At 45.4% G+C, this 17,406-nt stretch overlaps 1 protein-coding gene across 1 annotated transcript in view; it reads right to left on the reverse strand.

The window, feature by feature from the left end:
* Positions 1-1,664: 1,664 nt before the first annotated feature.
* Positions 1,665-17,406, reverse strand: part of EXOC2 (exocyst complex component 2) — a 254,838-nt gene continuing 239,096 nt past the window's right edge. Inside the window, 3 exon segments of the mRNA XM_038768085.1 lie at positions 1,665-1,928; positions 12,444-12,575; positions 12,967-13,039. Coding sequence (XP_038624013.1) covers positions 1,665-1,928; positions 12,444-12,575; positions 12,967-13,039 — 469 coding nt within the window.

Below are 17,406 nucleotides of genomic sequence, written 5' to 3' on the forward strand. Positions count from 1 at the left end.
CAGAATATCTTCCTACTTGGCAATGTCTGTGGACCCCCAAGGCTGCTGCAAAGGATTCTGGGTGTAATCAAGACTCAGAATTCTGGACTGAATCATCGATCTGGAGGTACATGGTAGCTTTAGCCGTGGAATGAGGTAAATTCGCATAAGATAAGAGGAGGCAGTGTGGTCTAGTGGAAAGCACATGGGTCTAAGAGTCAGGAGATCCAAGCTCTATTCTCAGGCAAGTCACTAAACTCCTCTGGGCCTCAGTTTTCACATCAACAAAATGAGGTTCGAATACTTGTTCTTCCTCTTAGACTGTGAGCTTCAAGTAGGGGCAGGGTCTGAGTCCAAGCTGATCATCTTGAATCTACCCCGGTGTTTGGCATGGTTCTTGGCAGCACAGCAAGCACCAAATGAATAGAATAATAGTAACAACAACAACAATAATAACAATGACAACAACTCTTTGGGACTTCTGCTAGGCAATGAGGGTAGAGAGATATGAGAGCCATATTTGGGGAACATTATATGTGTTTGGGAAGAAACTAAGCCAGGCTTTCACACAGGTTGGAACCAGTCGGATAAGAAGGAGTCAGCTGTGGGTTGAGGGGCTTTATAATCCAGGATTTAGGTGGAGTGGAAACCAGTGCCAATTACCAACAGGATGATTGATGAACATCAGAAAGCCCAATCTTGCTGCAGAATTTGCTGATCTTTTTTTCTGCAAGGTAATCTGCAATGGTTGTGCTCTTGCCTAGGGTTATGTATGGTCATTTTATTTTCTTTTAATGGTATTTGTTAAGCATTTACTATGTGCCCGGCACTGTATTAAGTGCTGTCCCACGTAGGGCTCACAGTCTTAATCCCCATTTTACAGATGAAGTAACTGAAGCCAAGAGAAGTTAAGTTCATTCATTCATTCAATCGTATTTATTGAGCACTTACTATGTGCAGAGCACTGTACTAAGCTCTTGGGAAGTACACGTTGGCAACATATAGAGACGGTCCCTACCCAACCACGGGCTCACAGTCTAGAAGGCGGAGACAGACAACAAAACAAAACATGTGACAGGAGTCATCAGAATAAATAGAAATAAAGCTAGATGTACATCATTAACAAAATAAAATAAATGTAATAGGAAATATGTGCAAGTAAAATAAATACAGTAATAAATCTGTACAAACCTATATACAGGTGCAGTGGGGAGGGGAAAGAGGTAGAGCGGGGGGGATGGGGAGGAGGAGAGGAAAATGGGGGCTCAGTCTGGGCCCCCTATGACAATTATACAACAGAATTGGTAAACATGTTCCCTGACCACAAAGAACTTACAGTCTATAGGGGGAGAGAGACGTTAATACTCATGGATCAGCCAAAATGAGCTGTCAGGCAGCCACAGACAATCAGTGTCTGAGATCGAGTCTAGCAGGATGAGGGCAGAGGAGAAGAGATGGTGGTGAGGGAGGGGGTGGCTTAAATACCTCCTGCTGGCCCTTGAGGCCAGATTCGCATGGGTCTCTACCTTGGAGAGAAGCTGGTGGGAGAGAGGAGGAGGTGAGGACTTTGGGTCAACACAATCCTCTTCGACCACGGTGTTTCTGGTATGGTGATGATTCACTTTTGGGAGCTGTTGGAAGAGAATGTGTAGGAATCCAGTAAGTCTTCCACTTCAGCCTCTTCTTCAATAAGTTCCTGAATGGAAGTGATGTCTCTTGGCCCAGAATGCCTGCCGCCTCTCTTGGCTGTGATCGTCCTCCTGTTTTCCAAATTCATGCTCAAAGGCGTTCAGGAGCTCCAGGGTGATGCGCACTTCTCTTTTGTTCATTTTGTAGGCTATGAGCTCCCTAGCCAGTTTGTCATCCTTCATCCGGTGCATGAGACACAACACCAGTTTCTCACAAATGGCCTTGTCTTCCTCGAATTCCAGGCCAAACTCTCTCAGGACCTGGGCCAGTCACTCAGTGGACACTGCCATGGCACCGTCAGGGTCCCTGGGGCCAAGCCCCCTCGGCCAAGCCAGGCAGCCTTCAACCTCGAAGTCTGAGTATTCCTGGGGAGACCAAGAGAAGCCCCCTGAGTGCCCCCCGAATATAGGGGGAGGGTCGGAGCACAGGGGAAAGCCCTGCCTGACAATGAGGGGAGCGAGAAAGACCCCCCTACTAAGAAGCAGGAGCACCTGACCCCCTCACCCTCCCCAGAGACATGCCCACAAGAAGACATAGAATCTGTTTTGACAAAACAGCCTTATATTATGGGCTGATGCTAAGCATACATAAAGCCAATGAGCATTATCAGTCCACATCAGGGAAGTCATATAAGTAACAAGTTTTATGCCAATCAAATGGTATTTACTGAACACTTACTGAGTAATTTGCCTAAGATCACCCAACAGACAAGTGGCAGAGTTGGGATTACAACACAGGTCCTCTGACTCTCGGCTCTGTGCTCTTTTCACTAGGCCAACCTGCTTCTCAATCCCCCAGACCTCGCTGGGCAAACAGCCCCCGGCAAGAATTCAAAAGGCAGTTAGAATCAGAACCTCAGTGACCCCGTTTTGCCCCCCTGCCCAAGTTCTACTCAGCATTACATTTGGGGATTGCTGACTGAATAGAAGAGGAGAGGGGTTAACCCTTTGATAAACTAGAACAACTGGATTAATAAATATGGGGAATTCCACTGTTAAAAGAGTTGAACATCAGACTGCTGAGGAAAGGTTTACTATAGCATAATGTAGCCCACATTTCTGGCATATTGCCGGGTGTGTTCTCTCATTTTCGAGATTGGTTACCTAGCACCATTTGGGGCTGAGGTTTTGCACGAGAGATCTGGATCAGTTAATCTGTCCACTGAACACCCTCCCTGGTCCCTTAACTCTAGTAAGCAAGGCTTGGGGAAGGGCAGAACCACTAAAGATAAAAAAAAGTACATAAGCTTTCTTTTTCTGGGTAGAACTCTATTATACTGTACTCTCCCAAGCACTTAGTACAGTGCTGTACACAAAGTAAGCATTTAGTAAGGATCACTGATTGTTCGATTGAGAGTACAGATCGGGTTTACTATTGCATTGTACTCTCTTAAGTGCTCAGTATAGTGCTCTACGCGCCCAAGCATTCAAAAAAATACAACTGATGGACTGAACGAGAGCAGGGATCCCATCTACTAGTATATTGAACTCTCCCAAATGCTTAATACAGCGCTCTGCACACATGAGTGCTCAATAAATATCACCGTTATATTGATTGAGGGCCAGGATCGTGCCTACGCATGTATTGTACTCTCCCAAGTGCTTAGTACAGTGCTCTGCACACAGTAAGCACTCAATAAATCCCATCGATTGATTGATCTCAAGGAGTCTACCATCATCCTTATAGATAATGCTAATGCTCTTCTCTCTGAAGTGGTAACACAGTTGATCCAGTGTAAGAAGAGGTAGCTCTTCTGGAGAAGATTCCCTTTCATATCAGGTATCCACCAGGCCAGGGTCCTCAGACACAAAACGCTAGTGCACCTCACCTCTCTTCTCTCCTTGGCAGGATCTGTGCTTGGGACTGAAATGATGGATTAGTCGGCCTCAAACTTCACCTGAGCCAGCCTCCATTTCTGGGGCCTTTGAGTCTTCCCAGGAACCCTGATGGCAGCATGGCAATTTGGCAGATTGCATGTGAGCTCTTGCCATTTCTCCACCTCATCTTCCACATGCAACCACCTGGACCACTCTAGGTCTCTAGGGCCAAGTGCTTAGTGCAGTGATCTGCAATCATTCATTCTCGAGTGCTTAGTACAGTGCTTTGCACACAGTAAGTGCTCAATAAATGTGAATGAATGAAATCTAGAGAGTCAAGTTCTTAGTACAGTGCTTTGCACCCATTAATTCTCTTCCAAGAAGCTTTCCCTGATTAAGTCCTCTTTTCCCTAGCTCCCTCTCCTTTCTGCATCATCTAGGCAGATGGATCTGTGACCTCTGGGCATTTGATATTTGTCCTACCCTCAACCCCACAGCACTATGTACACAGCTGTCAATAATATATCATAAATCATTAGTTTATATTAACATTTGTCTCACCCTCTAGACTGTAAGCTCACTTTGTGCAGGGAATACTTTGTTGTATTGTACTCTCCTAAGCCCTTACACTAAACACACAATAAATATGATTGAATGAATGAATATTAAGAATTCAAAAAGTACCACTGTTGATGATGATGATTATCAATTATTCTGTTGAATAATTTGTATTTAGGTAGAAATACAGAGAAGAGAAGGGAAAGTTCAGTAAAGGCTCCGGGCCACAAAGCTCTACTTAAGAGCCTCAGGGATCAATCATGCATCATCTTGTCTTCCAGATCTAAATGGTGGTCTAGGCTGTCTATGGGAATAGATCGAGATGTCTGGTGTGGGCTGAAAATGAGGTCACAAATTGCAAGACAAGTAAATAGAATGTAGTCTGTTCCAAGCAGCCTACTGCAATTAGAACATTAATCAACCAATTGATTAATGGTATTTATTGAGCACTTACTGGGTGCAGAGCACTAATAAGTGCTTGAAAGAGTATGATAGAGTTGGCAAATGTCATCACCACTCTCAAGGAGCTTAGTATCTAGCTGGGGAGAAAGCCATTAAAATAAATTGCAGATAGAGGAAGAGGCAGAGTTTAAGTACTCTGAAGTCGGCGGTGGGGTGAGGTGACACAGAAAGGAGGTGAAGTGGGTGGGGAGATGAAAAGTTAGTCAGAGAAAGTTTCCTGAAGGAAGTCAGTTTTGGATTGTGAGCCCCAAGTGGTACAGGGGCTGTGTCCAACCTGATAACCTTGTATTTAGAACAGTGCTTGGCAAATAGTAAGGGCTTAATAAATACCATAATTGGAAATATTATAATTAAAATTACCCATATGAAGATATGAACTTTGAAGATGGGGAAGTGGTGATTGGTTGGACCAGATGAGCTGGAATTCCAGGCAGGAGTGAGCGTGTGAGTGAGGGCTCAGCATCAAGAGAGACGAGACGAGACTGAAGTAGGATAAGTTGGTGTTGGAGAAGTGAAGTGTGTGGGCTAGGTGGTAGTGGGAGAGGAGCGAGTTTAGGTAGGAGCAGATTGAGCAATTTAAAGCCAATGGTAGGGAGTTTCTGTTTGATGCCAAGATAGATGAGCAATCACTGGAGGACTTTGAAGAGGGAGGAGATATAGACTCAACATTTTTTAAGAAAAATGATCTGGGCATTACTGGGCCTGTATCACCATCAGTTTGAACTTCCAGCAGGACTTCTGGATGCCCAGCTCAAAGTTGCCATCCTCTAGACCGCTCGTTGTGGGCAGGGAATATGTCTACTGACTCTGTTATACTGTACTGTCCCAAGCATTTAGTACAGTGCTCTGCGCAAAGTAAGCACTCAAAAATACCACTGGTTGATTGATTGATTCAGCGGAGTGGTCCCTCCATTCCCATATTCATCATCATCAATCGTATTTATTGAGCGCTTACTATGTGCAGAGCACTGTACTAAGCACTTGGGAAGTACAAATTGGCAACACATAGATACAGTCCCTACCCAACAGTGGGCTCACAGTCTAAAAGGGGGAGACAGAGAACAAAACCAAACATACCAACAAAATAAAATAAATAGGATAGATATGCACAAGTAAAATAAATAAATAAATAAATAGAGTAATAAATATGTACAACCATATACACATATATACAGGTGCTGTGGGGAAGGGAAGGAGGTAGGATGGGGGAATGGAGAGGGGGAAGAGGGGGAGAGGAAGGAAAGGGCTCAGTCTGGGAAGGCCTCCTGGAGGAGGTGAGCTCTCAGCAGGGCCTTGAAGGGAGGAAGAGAGCTAGCTTGGCGGATGGGCAGAGGGAGGGCATTCCAGGCCCGGGGGATGACGTGGGCCGGGGGTCGATGGCGGGACAGGCGAGAACGAGGTACGGTGAGGAGATTAGCGGCAGAGGAGCGGAGGGTGCGGGCTGGGCAGTAGAAGGAGAGAAGGGAGGTGAGGTAGGAGGGGGCGAGGTGATGGACAGCCTTGAAGCCCAGGGTGAAGAGTTTCTGCCTGATGTGCAGATTGATTGGTAGTCATTGGAGGTTTTTGAGGAGGGGAGTAATATGCCAAGAGTGTTTCTGGACAAAGATACTCCGGGCAGCAGCATGAAGTATGGATTGAAGTGGAGAGAGACACGAGGATGGGAGATCAGAGAGAAGGCTGGTCCAGACGGGATAGGATGAGGCACATATTCCTGCTGTCTAAACTCTATGGCCACTTTGACCACAGCAGACAAGTGGCAGAGCCGGAATTCAAACTCATGACCTTCTGATTCCCAGGCCAGTGCTCTATCCACTACGCCATGCTGCTACTTCCCTGTAGTTCTGGATAGGGCTCAACCATTTGTCTGCTGCGTGACCTTAGGCAAGTCATTTCACTTCTCTGGGCCTCAGTTACCCCATCTTGTAAAATGGGGACTAAGACTATGAGCCTCAAGAGGGACAGGGACGGTGTCCAACCTGATTTGCTTGTATCCACCCCAGTGCTTAGTACAGTGCTTGGCACATAGTAAGCATTTAACAAATAGCATTTTTTAAAAAAGCAAAAATTGCCCCCTAAAAACCACTCCTCTCTCCTCCAGGACTGGTTCAATCCAATTCACTATGTTGCTATGATACTCATTTGTTCTTTTTATGGTATTTGTTAAGCACGTACTACGTGCCGGGCACTGTACTCAGAGCTAGGGTACATACAAGCTAATTAAGTTGGGCACAGTCCCTGTCCCACATGGGGCTCACAGTCTTAATTCCCAATTTACAGATGAGGTAATTGAGGCACAAAGAAATGAACTGACTTCCTCTTTCTTCTCTTTGATGCACGCACCTCCCTGCTGCTGTCACGTAGTCTAAATGGACAGAAAGCGGACTGAAGCCAGATTCTTGGGCCAGTACAGTGGAAGATAATGGCATGGGCTGAGCTCTACCAGCTGAAGAATTAGGGCTACTGATATTTTATTACCCCTTAACAGGACATAATGGTATTGGGTTTGAATGATATTTAAATAATCACCTATAAAATAATATGCTCATATCATTTTATGAGAGATAAAGTGAGACAACATGCCCTAATGAACTGGGAGTCAGGAGTCCTGGGTCTAATCCTGGCTCTGTCATTTACCTGCTGCCTGACCTTTGGCAAAGCACTTAACATCTCTGTGCCTCAGTTTCCTCATCTGCAAAATAGAAATTAAATACCTGTTCTCCCTCCCACTTAGACTGTAATTCTCATGTGGTACAAAGGCCATGTCTGATCCAATTACCTTGTATCTTTCCCAGTACTTAAGTAGTGCTTGGCACATAGTAAGCAATTAATGTATACTATTATTATTGTTATTGTAATCTTATTTTTAATGGTATTTATTGAACTCTTACTACATGTAGAACACGGTACTAATTAAGCAATTAATGGTATTTATTAAGTGTTTACTGTGTGTAAGCACTATACTATACTAAGCTCTTGGGAGAACATAAGAGAATTGGTAGACACATTCTCTACCACAAGGAGCTTAGTCTAGAAGGGGAGACAGACATTAAAATAAATTACAGATATAGATATCAGTGCTGTGGTGCTGGGTGTGGGGTGAACAACAAATGCTTCAAAGGGCTTAATCACCTTGCCTCCTCCTACCTCACCTCACTACTCTTCCACTACAACCCAGCCTGTACACTTCATTCCTCTAATGCCAACCTCCTCATTGATCCTTGACCCAACCACAACCTACCGCTGGCCTGGAATGCTCCTCCTTCTCAAATCCAACAGACAATTATTCTGTTCTGCTTCAAGCCTTACTGAAGGCACATCTCTTCCAAGAGGCCTTCGCTGACTAAGCCCACCTTTCTGCTTGTCTCATTCCCTCTGTGTCAACCTGACTTTCTCCTTTTATTCATTCCCCCCTCACAGCCTCACGGTACTTATATACATATCTGTAATTTACTCATTTGCATTAATGTCTGTCTCCCTCTCTAGACTGTTAGCTCACTGTGGGGAGGGAATGTGTCTGCTATTGTTACATTGTACTTTCCCAAGCACTTAATACAGTGGTCTGCAAACAGTAAGAGATCAATAAATATGTGTGAATGAATGTATGAATGAACTAATCCAAGTACAGAAGTGACACAGAATGGAGAGGGAGTAGGGGAACCAAGGGCTTAGCCAGGGAAGGCCCCTTTTGAGGGGATCTGATTTTAGGAGGGCTTTGGAGCTAGGATGAGGGGTGATTTGTTGGGTACAAAGAGGGAGAGGGTTTCAGGTAACAGAGAGGATGTGGGTAGAGGTAAATGGTGAGATAGATGAGATCGAGGTATGGTGAGTAGGTTGGCATTAGAGTGGTGAAGTGTGCAGGCTGGGCTGTAGTAGGAAATCAGCATGATAAGGTAGGAGGGGGAGAATTGTCTGGGTGCTTCAAAGCTGAAGGTAAGGAGTTTCTGTTTGATGTGGAGGTGGATGGGCAACCATTGGAGGTTTTTGAGGAAATGGGAGACGTGGACTGAAAGTTTTCAGATGGGCAGCAGAATGAAATACGGAGAGGGGAGAGACTGAGGAGGCCGATGCAGTAGTCAAGGCTGGATATGATAAGTGCTTGGATCGGGTAGTAGTAGTTTATTGTTTTTATTATTATTGCTTAGTGGATTGAAAATGGCTCTGGGAGTCATAAGGACCTGGCTCTACCACATGGTCTGCTGTGTGACCTTGGGCAAGTCGCTCAACTTTTCTAAGCCTCATCTCATCAGTAAGTGGGACACATGTCCCAAGTGGGACATGGATTACATCCAACCTGATTAGCTTGTAACTATCTTCAGCACTTAATACAGTGCCAGCAACATAGTAAGCTCGTAACAAATACCATAAAAATATAGTAGCATCTTTCCATTAATGAATTCAAAGGAGAAACATAAAAATACTGACAACCTTGGTGTAGGACTCTACAAAATACAGGCCCATGGAGTGAGAGACTCCTCAGAAGTCAGTGACACTGACAAAGCTTAGCTTGGAGGCTAGAATGGCCAGATGACGAGGGTTTGCAAAGCTTGCCCAAACACTGTTTATAAACTCATTCAGATACTCTGTTCTTGGGAGTTCTTAAAATGCTGAACTTCCATAGGAAGTTTCTATGCCTAACCACTTTCAGGTCTAATTTCCTTTTTTTTTTCTTGTTGTTGTTGTTCTTTAAATAAAAATATTTAGGTTTTCAAAACGTTAAAACTAGTGAGTTTCATTTGTGGGGGTCTGTTATCAAATGGAGAACAAATTGCCTTCTTTAATGTTTTTTTCTGAATGAAAGGCAGCGTTTAAGGGCTCTTAAAAATGAAAGAGTGAGGTTTCCTGAAATGAAGCATCGCTGGTTTTGGTTCTGTGCTGGACTCCATGGAAGCTATAGCAAAGTATCTGTGTTATGCTGAGATTAACCCAGGGTTCCAGAAGCTATGGCACTCTTTTGGCAAGGAGCCTGGAGTCGATTTCTTACTTTGTAGATTGGGAGCAACTTCTAGTTCAAGAAAATAACCCTGATGGAGTAAAGATGGGTTTGAGAACCCTTCATTAGAACATATACAATTTGTTAAATGAATCTTCTTTTAAAAAAAAATCAATCCAAACCTCTGAAATCTCCTCGAAATTTGGCCTGCCCTGTTTAGGGGCTATAATATAGGAATAGACTAACCTCACTTTGGGCACTTGGAGGTCAAAACACAGTGGCCTTCCAAATGGAAAAATTGAGCCTAAGTTTAGTGATGTGTTCTGGGGCATCACTTTGCCCGCTTTTCCACCCAGCATTGACTTTGCTCTGCTTGGTCCTGATCTGTTTTCTCTCACCAATGCATTTAAAGTAGAGTCATGCTTCCTTGTTTGGAAAGGAAATTTATCTTCACCTTGATTCTGCATCATCAGTATCATCCTCCTCATCAATGGTATTTGTTGAGTGCTTACCGTGTGCAGAGCACATAGTATTAAGTGCTTGGGAGAGTACAATACAACCGAATTGGAAGGCAGTTTCTCCGATCACAATGAGCTTGCAGTCTAGAGACTGTATCAATTGCAGGATGATTCATCTTGGGGATAATAATAACAATAATGATAGCATTTATTAAGCACTTACTATGTGCAAAGCACTGTTCTAAGTGCTGGGGAGGTTACAAGATGATGAGGTTGTCCCATGGGGGGCTCAGAGTCTTAATCCCCATTTTATAGATGAGAAAACTGAGGCCCAGAGAAGTTAAGTGACTTGCTCAAAGTCACACAACTGACAAGTGGCAGAGATGGGATTGGAACCCATGACCTCTGACTCCAAAGCTCGTGCTCTTTCCATTGAGCCCAGAAAAGTTAAGTGACTCTCCCAAGGTCACAAAGCAGACATGTGGTAGAGCTGGGATTAGAACTCAGGTCCTTCGGACTACCAGGCTGTGCTTTCCACTGAGCCACACTGCTTCTCTAGCCATGCTGCTTCTCTATACTATATACTCTACTTTTTATTCTCTATACTACTATAGTATAGTATATAGTAGTATACTATACTATATAGTATATATATACGTGTGTGTGTATGTGTGTGTGTGTGTATACATAAATATAGTAATATACTATAGTAGGTCATCCTGCCTACAGTAGTAATAGTATTTATTAAATGTAAGGGTGGAGAAAACTATTATATCTGGGAAAGACTACACAAGTGAGAACTAGATACAGTACCTGTCCCTCGGGGGGCTCACAATTTAAAGTGAAAAATGTGGAGACAGTACTGTCAACAGATAATAATAATGATAATAATGGTATTTGTTAAGTGCTTACTGTATGCCAGGCACCATATGTAGCACTGGGTTAGATACAAACAAATTGTGTTGGACACAGTCTCTGTCCCACATAGGGGTCACAATCTCAATCCCCATTTTACAATCTCAATCCCCATTTGCCTGTAATTGAGGCACAGAGAAGTTAAGTGACTTGCCCAAGGTCATACAGACAATTGACATAGTAGGGATTAGAACCCATGACCGTCTGAAACACATGCGCACGCTTGATCCATTTGTTCATGCTGCTTCTCAGATATATAAGGAGAGAGGAAACCAAACAGTAGGACAATATGGAGAGAAAACCAGTTGTCAGTAGGGTCCTTTGGCAGGAGGAGCAGAATCTCAGGCTCCTCACAGCTCACAGCCCACAGTCCGCGACCACAGTGAGTGCTCCAGCAGCAGCTGCCCGGTCTTCCTGAGGTTTAGAGGAGGTGGTCCTGGCTGAAGCTGCTTTTCTCATGTCCCACTGGGGTGGTGGGAAGCAAGTCAGGATAGAGGTTCCTGAGGAGAACTGCTTACCTCAGTGCTCTCCTACTACAACCCGGCCAGCTCACTGTGCTCCTGTAACACCAACCTACTCACCATACCTCCATCTCATCTATCTCGCCACCGATCTCTCACCCACTTCATGCCCTCCCTCTTCATATCCTGTGGACAATTACTCTCCCCACCTTCAAAGCCTTATTCAAGGTCCAGTTTCTCCAAGAGGCTGTCCCCAAGTAGGCCCTCATTTCCTTTCCTCCCACTTTTATCTGTGTCACTCTTGCATTTGGATAAGAGAAGCAGCAGGGCTCAGTGGAAAGAGCCTGGGCTCGGAAGTCAGAGGTCATGGGTTCTAATCCTGGCTCCCCCACATGTCTGCTGTGTGACCTTGGGCAAGTCACTTAACTTCTCTGAGCCTGTTACCCCATCTGTAAAATGGGGATTAAGACTGTGAGCCCCACGTGGGACAACATGATCACCTTGAATCTCCCCCCAGTGCTTAGAACAGTGCCTTGCACATAGTAAGTGCTTAACAAATGCCATTATTATTATTATTTGCTCCCTTTATTTACCCCTCCCTCAGCCCCATAGCACTTATGTACGTATACTCTCAAGCACTGAGTACAGTGCTCTGCACATATAATCAATCACCAATCAATCATATTTATTGAGTGCTTACTGTGTGCAGAGCACTGTACTAAGCACTTGGGAAGTACAAGTCAGCAACACATAGAGACAGTCCCTACCCAACAGTGGGCTCACAGTATAATCACTCAGTAAATACCATTAATCGATTGATATCTGTAGTTTATTCATATTCTAGACTGTAAACTCATTGTGGGCAGGGAGAGTGTCTACCAACTTCGTTATATTGTTATAGAGTATTCTCAAAAGCACTCAGTACAGCACTCTACATGCATTCATTCATTCATTCAATCATATTTATTGAGCACTTTCTGTGTGCAGAGCACTGTACTAAGCACTTGGGAAGTACAAGTTGGCAACAGATAGAGATGGTCCCTACACAACAATGGGCTCACATTCTAGCAGGGGGATGGTTCCAGTAAGTGCTCAATAAATACGATTGATTAATTGCATGGTTCCAGTGAGGCGGCATGGTGGTTTGGCAGAGGACGATGCTTAGAGCCCTGACTGGGGACAGCTGGTGTCCGGAGTAATCATGCAGCCCATCTGGTGGGTAGGTCTGAGGCACGAGGAGCAGTGGCTTAAGTCCAGGTGGGTAGCCCACGGTGCACAAGGCATGCTGGGAATAGAGCTCTGTGAGCTGTGGTGGAGAGGCAGCAAGCATGAGAGTACATTGGTGCGGGGGTTGGGGTTGTGCATTTTTTTTTAATGGTATTAAGCATTTAGTATTTTCCAGGCACTGTAGTAAATGCTGGTGTAGCTACAAGCTAATCAAGTCAGACGCAGTCCATTTCTCATATGGAGCTCAGTTTTAATTTCCATTTTAGAGATGAGGTACCTGAGATGAGGTACAGCAGACGTGGAAGAGCCGGGACTAGAACCCAGGTCCTTTGGTCTCCCAGGCTTGTGCTCTGCAGCAGTTACTAGACGTTTGGTTCAGCCCTGATGAGAAACAAGATGGTTCTTGCTCTCTCCTCACTTTCAGGGGCTTTTTCCTCAGGGACCAATTCCCTGCTCCACCTTCCTCATACCAAGTTGGAGACATTAGAATGGTTAAAATGGAGTTTGGGAGATTGAGTCTCCAGCTGTTCTCTCACTGATGGGCTTTTGGAAAAAGTTTACACAAGTTATTCAACATTGTCAATTTTCACTTTAGCTATTCCCCCTAATGCTCCCTCTATCTCCCTGTCTCACCCAATCAATTAACTAATGGTATTTACTGAGAATGGTATTTAGCACTTGGAAAAATACAGTACAATAGAGGTGGTAGATATGATCCCTGTCCTCAAGGAGCTTATGGTTCAGAGGGGGAGACAGGCACTAAAATAAATCACAGATAAGGGAAGTGGCAGAGAATAAGGAAATGCACCTATGTGCTGTGGGGCTGGGGTGATTATCAGAGTGTTAAAGTGGTCCAGACTAAGAACACAGGTGAAGCAGAACAGGGGACAAATAATGTGGGGAAATGAGTAGATAATCAGGGAAGGCCCTTTAGAGAAGATATGACTTTAATTGGGCTTTGAAGATGGGGGATATGGTGGTCTGTCAGATATAAAAGGGGAGGAGGTCCCAGAACAGAGGGAGAACATGGCTGTGGGAAAGATGAGATTGAGGTATAGAGAGTCTCTTGGCATTAGAAAAAGGAATTGTGTGGGCCAGGTAGTAGTGGGAGATTAGCGAGGACAGGTAAGAGAGGGAAAGCAGATTGAGTGCCCACTTTACCCTCCATAAACATTTCACATTTAAGGCAAGAAGAATTACAAACACAGCATTCCCTAAAGTAGCCAACTTCTGACTTCAGACATTTTTTCCAGGACTGCATATTTTACTTTTGAGCAATCTCCTTTCACCATCGGTCCCTTACCCCCAGGAGCACAGGATTATGTTTCTAGACTATGAGCCCACATTACTAGACTGTGAACCTGTTGTTGGGTAGGGACCAACTCCATATGTTGCCAACTTACACTTCCCAAGTACTTAGTACAGTGCTCTGCACACAGTAAGCGCTCAATGAATTCGATTGAATGAATGAATGAATGTTTCCTTGTGAAGTAAAGGCACCAAACACAAGAAAAATGAAAAACACAACCCACTTCTTAAGGAGTGGAAGCTAACATTCAGCTCCACACCGACTTGAACAAAATGAGGTAATATAAGGGGAGGAAGCTCTTCAGGCTGACACATCCTGCCACTGGGAAACCCACCCGAGGGTGGCTTCAACAGATGGGAAATGCCGGAGGCAACCTAAAGTGGGTAAACGTTGTGACTATCCTCGATTCAGCAAGGAGTACAGCGTGAGCCAGATGAGTCAGAGGGCTGTGATCGTTGCTAGGCCTAATGTTGTGTGAACTTAAGCGCTCATGGGAGGTCGCCTCTGAAAGGCAACCAGCCACTAGGGGAGCCACATGATGGGTTTGAGTTTGCATTTAGTCTGCATTGAGTCTGCAGTGCCGGACTGAGCCCTGTCTCACAAAGAGTCACCATTCACCAGATGAAATGCCATCCAAGAAGGTGTGGAGGGCTAAGACTCTCAAGCCCAATTCCCTTCCCACCTGATCAGTGCTATGAAGGAGCACAGCTTAGTGGATAGAGCATGCTCCTGGGAGTCAGAAGGACCTGGGTTCTAGACCTGGCTCCATCACATGTCTGCTGTGTAACCTTGAGCAAGTTACTTAACTTCTCTGTGCCTCAGTTACCTCATCTGTAAAATGGGGATAAGAATGTGAGCCCTGTGGGGGAAAGGTACTGCTGATTAATTTGTATCTACCCCACTGCTTAGAACAGAGCATGACACATAGTAAGTGCTTAATGAGTGCCGTAATTATTATTATTGTGAACTGAAATAGTCTGAGCAGATTTTCTCAAAATGGTGTTCCCTCAGAATATAATAATACAGATGCACTTCTGCCTCTGGTACTGAACAATAATAATTATAACTGTGGTATTTGTTAAGCATTTACTATGAGCCAATCAATGTTCCAAATGCGGGGGTAGATGCAAGGTAATAAGGTTGGACATAGTCCCTGTCCCACATGGGACTCACAGTCTTAATTCCCATCTTACAGATGAGGTAACTGAAGCCTGGAGAAGTGAAGTGACTTGCCCAAGGTCAACCCCTCAGACAAGTGGTGGAGCTGGGATTAGAACTCATGTCCTCCAACTCCCAAGCCCATGCTCTTTCCATGCTGACCACAATACCTCAATCTGGAAATTTGAGTCCTTAGTTCAGTGTTCTGTATGCAGTAAGTGCTCTCTAAATACTATTGATGATTCTCCCACTCCCCCAGACTCACCGGAAAAGGAGGAGGTGTCAGTTTCCTTCTCACTCCCCAATGTCGCTTTCGCACTATCCCTCCTCTCCTTTCCCTTTCCTTCCACTCTTTTGAAGCCCACATTATTCACCTCTACCACCCCTTCCAGATTCTTGTAGCTGTCATCTACAGCCTCCCCCCACCCCTGGCCCCACCTCCAACTTCTTTAATGATTTTGACCCCTTTCTCACCTTCCTTCTCTCCTTTTCCATGTCCACTCTGATCCTCAGAGACTTCAACAGCCACATGATGTCCCTGGTGACTCCTCTGCCACCCGCCTTCTACCTCTCCTTGGCAATGTGAACCTCCTGCTCTGCCACACCTTGCCCAATCACCAACTTGGTCATATCCTCGACCTCATCATCTCCTACAGCTGCACTATCTCCAACCTCACCAACTCTGAAATCTCTCTCTCTGATCATAATCTTCTCATCTGCCTCCTCACTCACACTCCTCTCCCCTGCAAATCTATATTACTACCTCACAGAGACCTCCACTCTCTCGACCCATCCATCTTTCTGAGCACCTCACACCCCACCTTGCCTCCCTTTCCTCTCTACCCAATCTTGATGACCAGATTACTGCTCTCAACTCCACCCTTTCTACCCAGCCCAACTCGCTCACTCCCCTTTCCCTTTGCTGCTCTTGTACCACTAATCCACAGCCCTGGATCACTGCCACTGTCCACTTCCTTCACTCTTATGCTCAAGCTGCTGAATGCTGCTGGCCAAAGTCTAAACACCAAGCCAACCTTGTTCACTTCAAGTTTATCCTTTCCTGCCTTAACTCTGCCCCCTCCTCTGCCTGGCAAAACTATTTCACCTCCCTTATTGACACCCATGCCCATCATCCCTGTCAGCTGTTCCATACATTTAACTCCCTTCTCAGGCCCCCTGTTCCTCCCCCTACTCCATCCCTCACCCCCAACGATCTGGCCTCCTACTTCATTAGTAAAATTAACTCCATCAAGTCTGAGCTCCCCAAAGTCACTCCTCCCCCTTCTCCAAACCCCCTGCTCTCAACCCTCTCCACTACTCTCCCATCCTTCCCAGAAGCATCTTCAGATGAGATCTCCTCCCTCCTCTCAGGTGCTACTCTGGCCACCTGTGCTTCTGACCCTATTCCCTCTCATCTTATGAAATCTCTTGCTCCGTCCCTCCTCCCTTCCTTAACTTCCATCTTCAACCACTCACTCACCACTGGTTCATTCCCCTCTGCCTTCAAACATGCCCACATCTCCCCCGTCCTAAAAAAAACCCTCTCTTGACCCCACCTAGCCTTCTAATTATAGCCCTATCTCCCTCCTACCATTCCTTTCCAGACTACTTGAACGAGTCATGTACACCTGCTGCCTCGAATTCCTCAACACCAACTATCTCCTTGACCCTCTCCAATCTGGCTTCCATCTGCTACACTCCACCGAAACTGCCCTCTCAAAGGTCACCAATGATCTCCTTCTTGCCAAATCCAACGAACTTTATCCAAATCCTCCTCGACCTCTCAGCTGCTTTCAACACTGTGGACCACTCCCTTCTCCTCCACACGCTATCCAACCTAGGCTTCACAGATTCCATCCTCTCCTGGTTCTCCTCATCTCTCTGGCCGTTCAGTCTCCTTTGCGGGCTCCTCCTCCCCCTCCCATTCCCTTACTGTAGGGGTTCCTCAAGGGTCAGTTCTTGGTCCCCTTCTGTTCTCTACCTACACTCACTCCCTTGGTGAACTCATTCGCTCCCACGGCTTCAACTATCACCTCTAGGCTGATGACACTCAAATCTACATCTCTGCCCCTGCTCTCTCTTCCTCCCTGCAGGCTCAGGTCTCCTCCTGCCTTCAGGACATCTCCATCTGGATGTCTGCCCACCATCTAAAACTCAATATGTCCGAGACTGAACTCCTTATCTTCCCTCCCAAACCCTGCCCTCTTCCTGAATTTCCCATCACTGTAGACGGCACTACCGTCCTTCCCATCTCACAAGCCCGCAACCTTGGTGTCATCCTCAACTTCGCTCTCTCGTTCAACCCTCACATCCAATCCATCACCAAAACCTGCCGGTTTCACCTCCACAACATTACCAAGATCCGCCATTTCCTCTACATCCAAACCGCTACCTTGCTGGTTCAATCTCTCATCCTATCCCGCCCGACTGGATTACTTCATCA

This window comes from Tachyglossus aculeatus, chromosome Y2 (genome assembly GCF_015852505.1).
Source record: "Tachyglossus aculeatus isolate mTacAcu1 chromosome Y2, mTacAcu1.pri, whole genome shotgun sequence".
NCBI classification, from domain to species: Eukaryota; Metazoa; Chordata; class Mammalia; order Monotremata; family Tachyglossidae; genus Tachyglossus; species Tachyglossus aculeatus.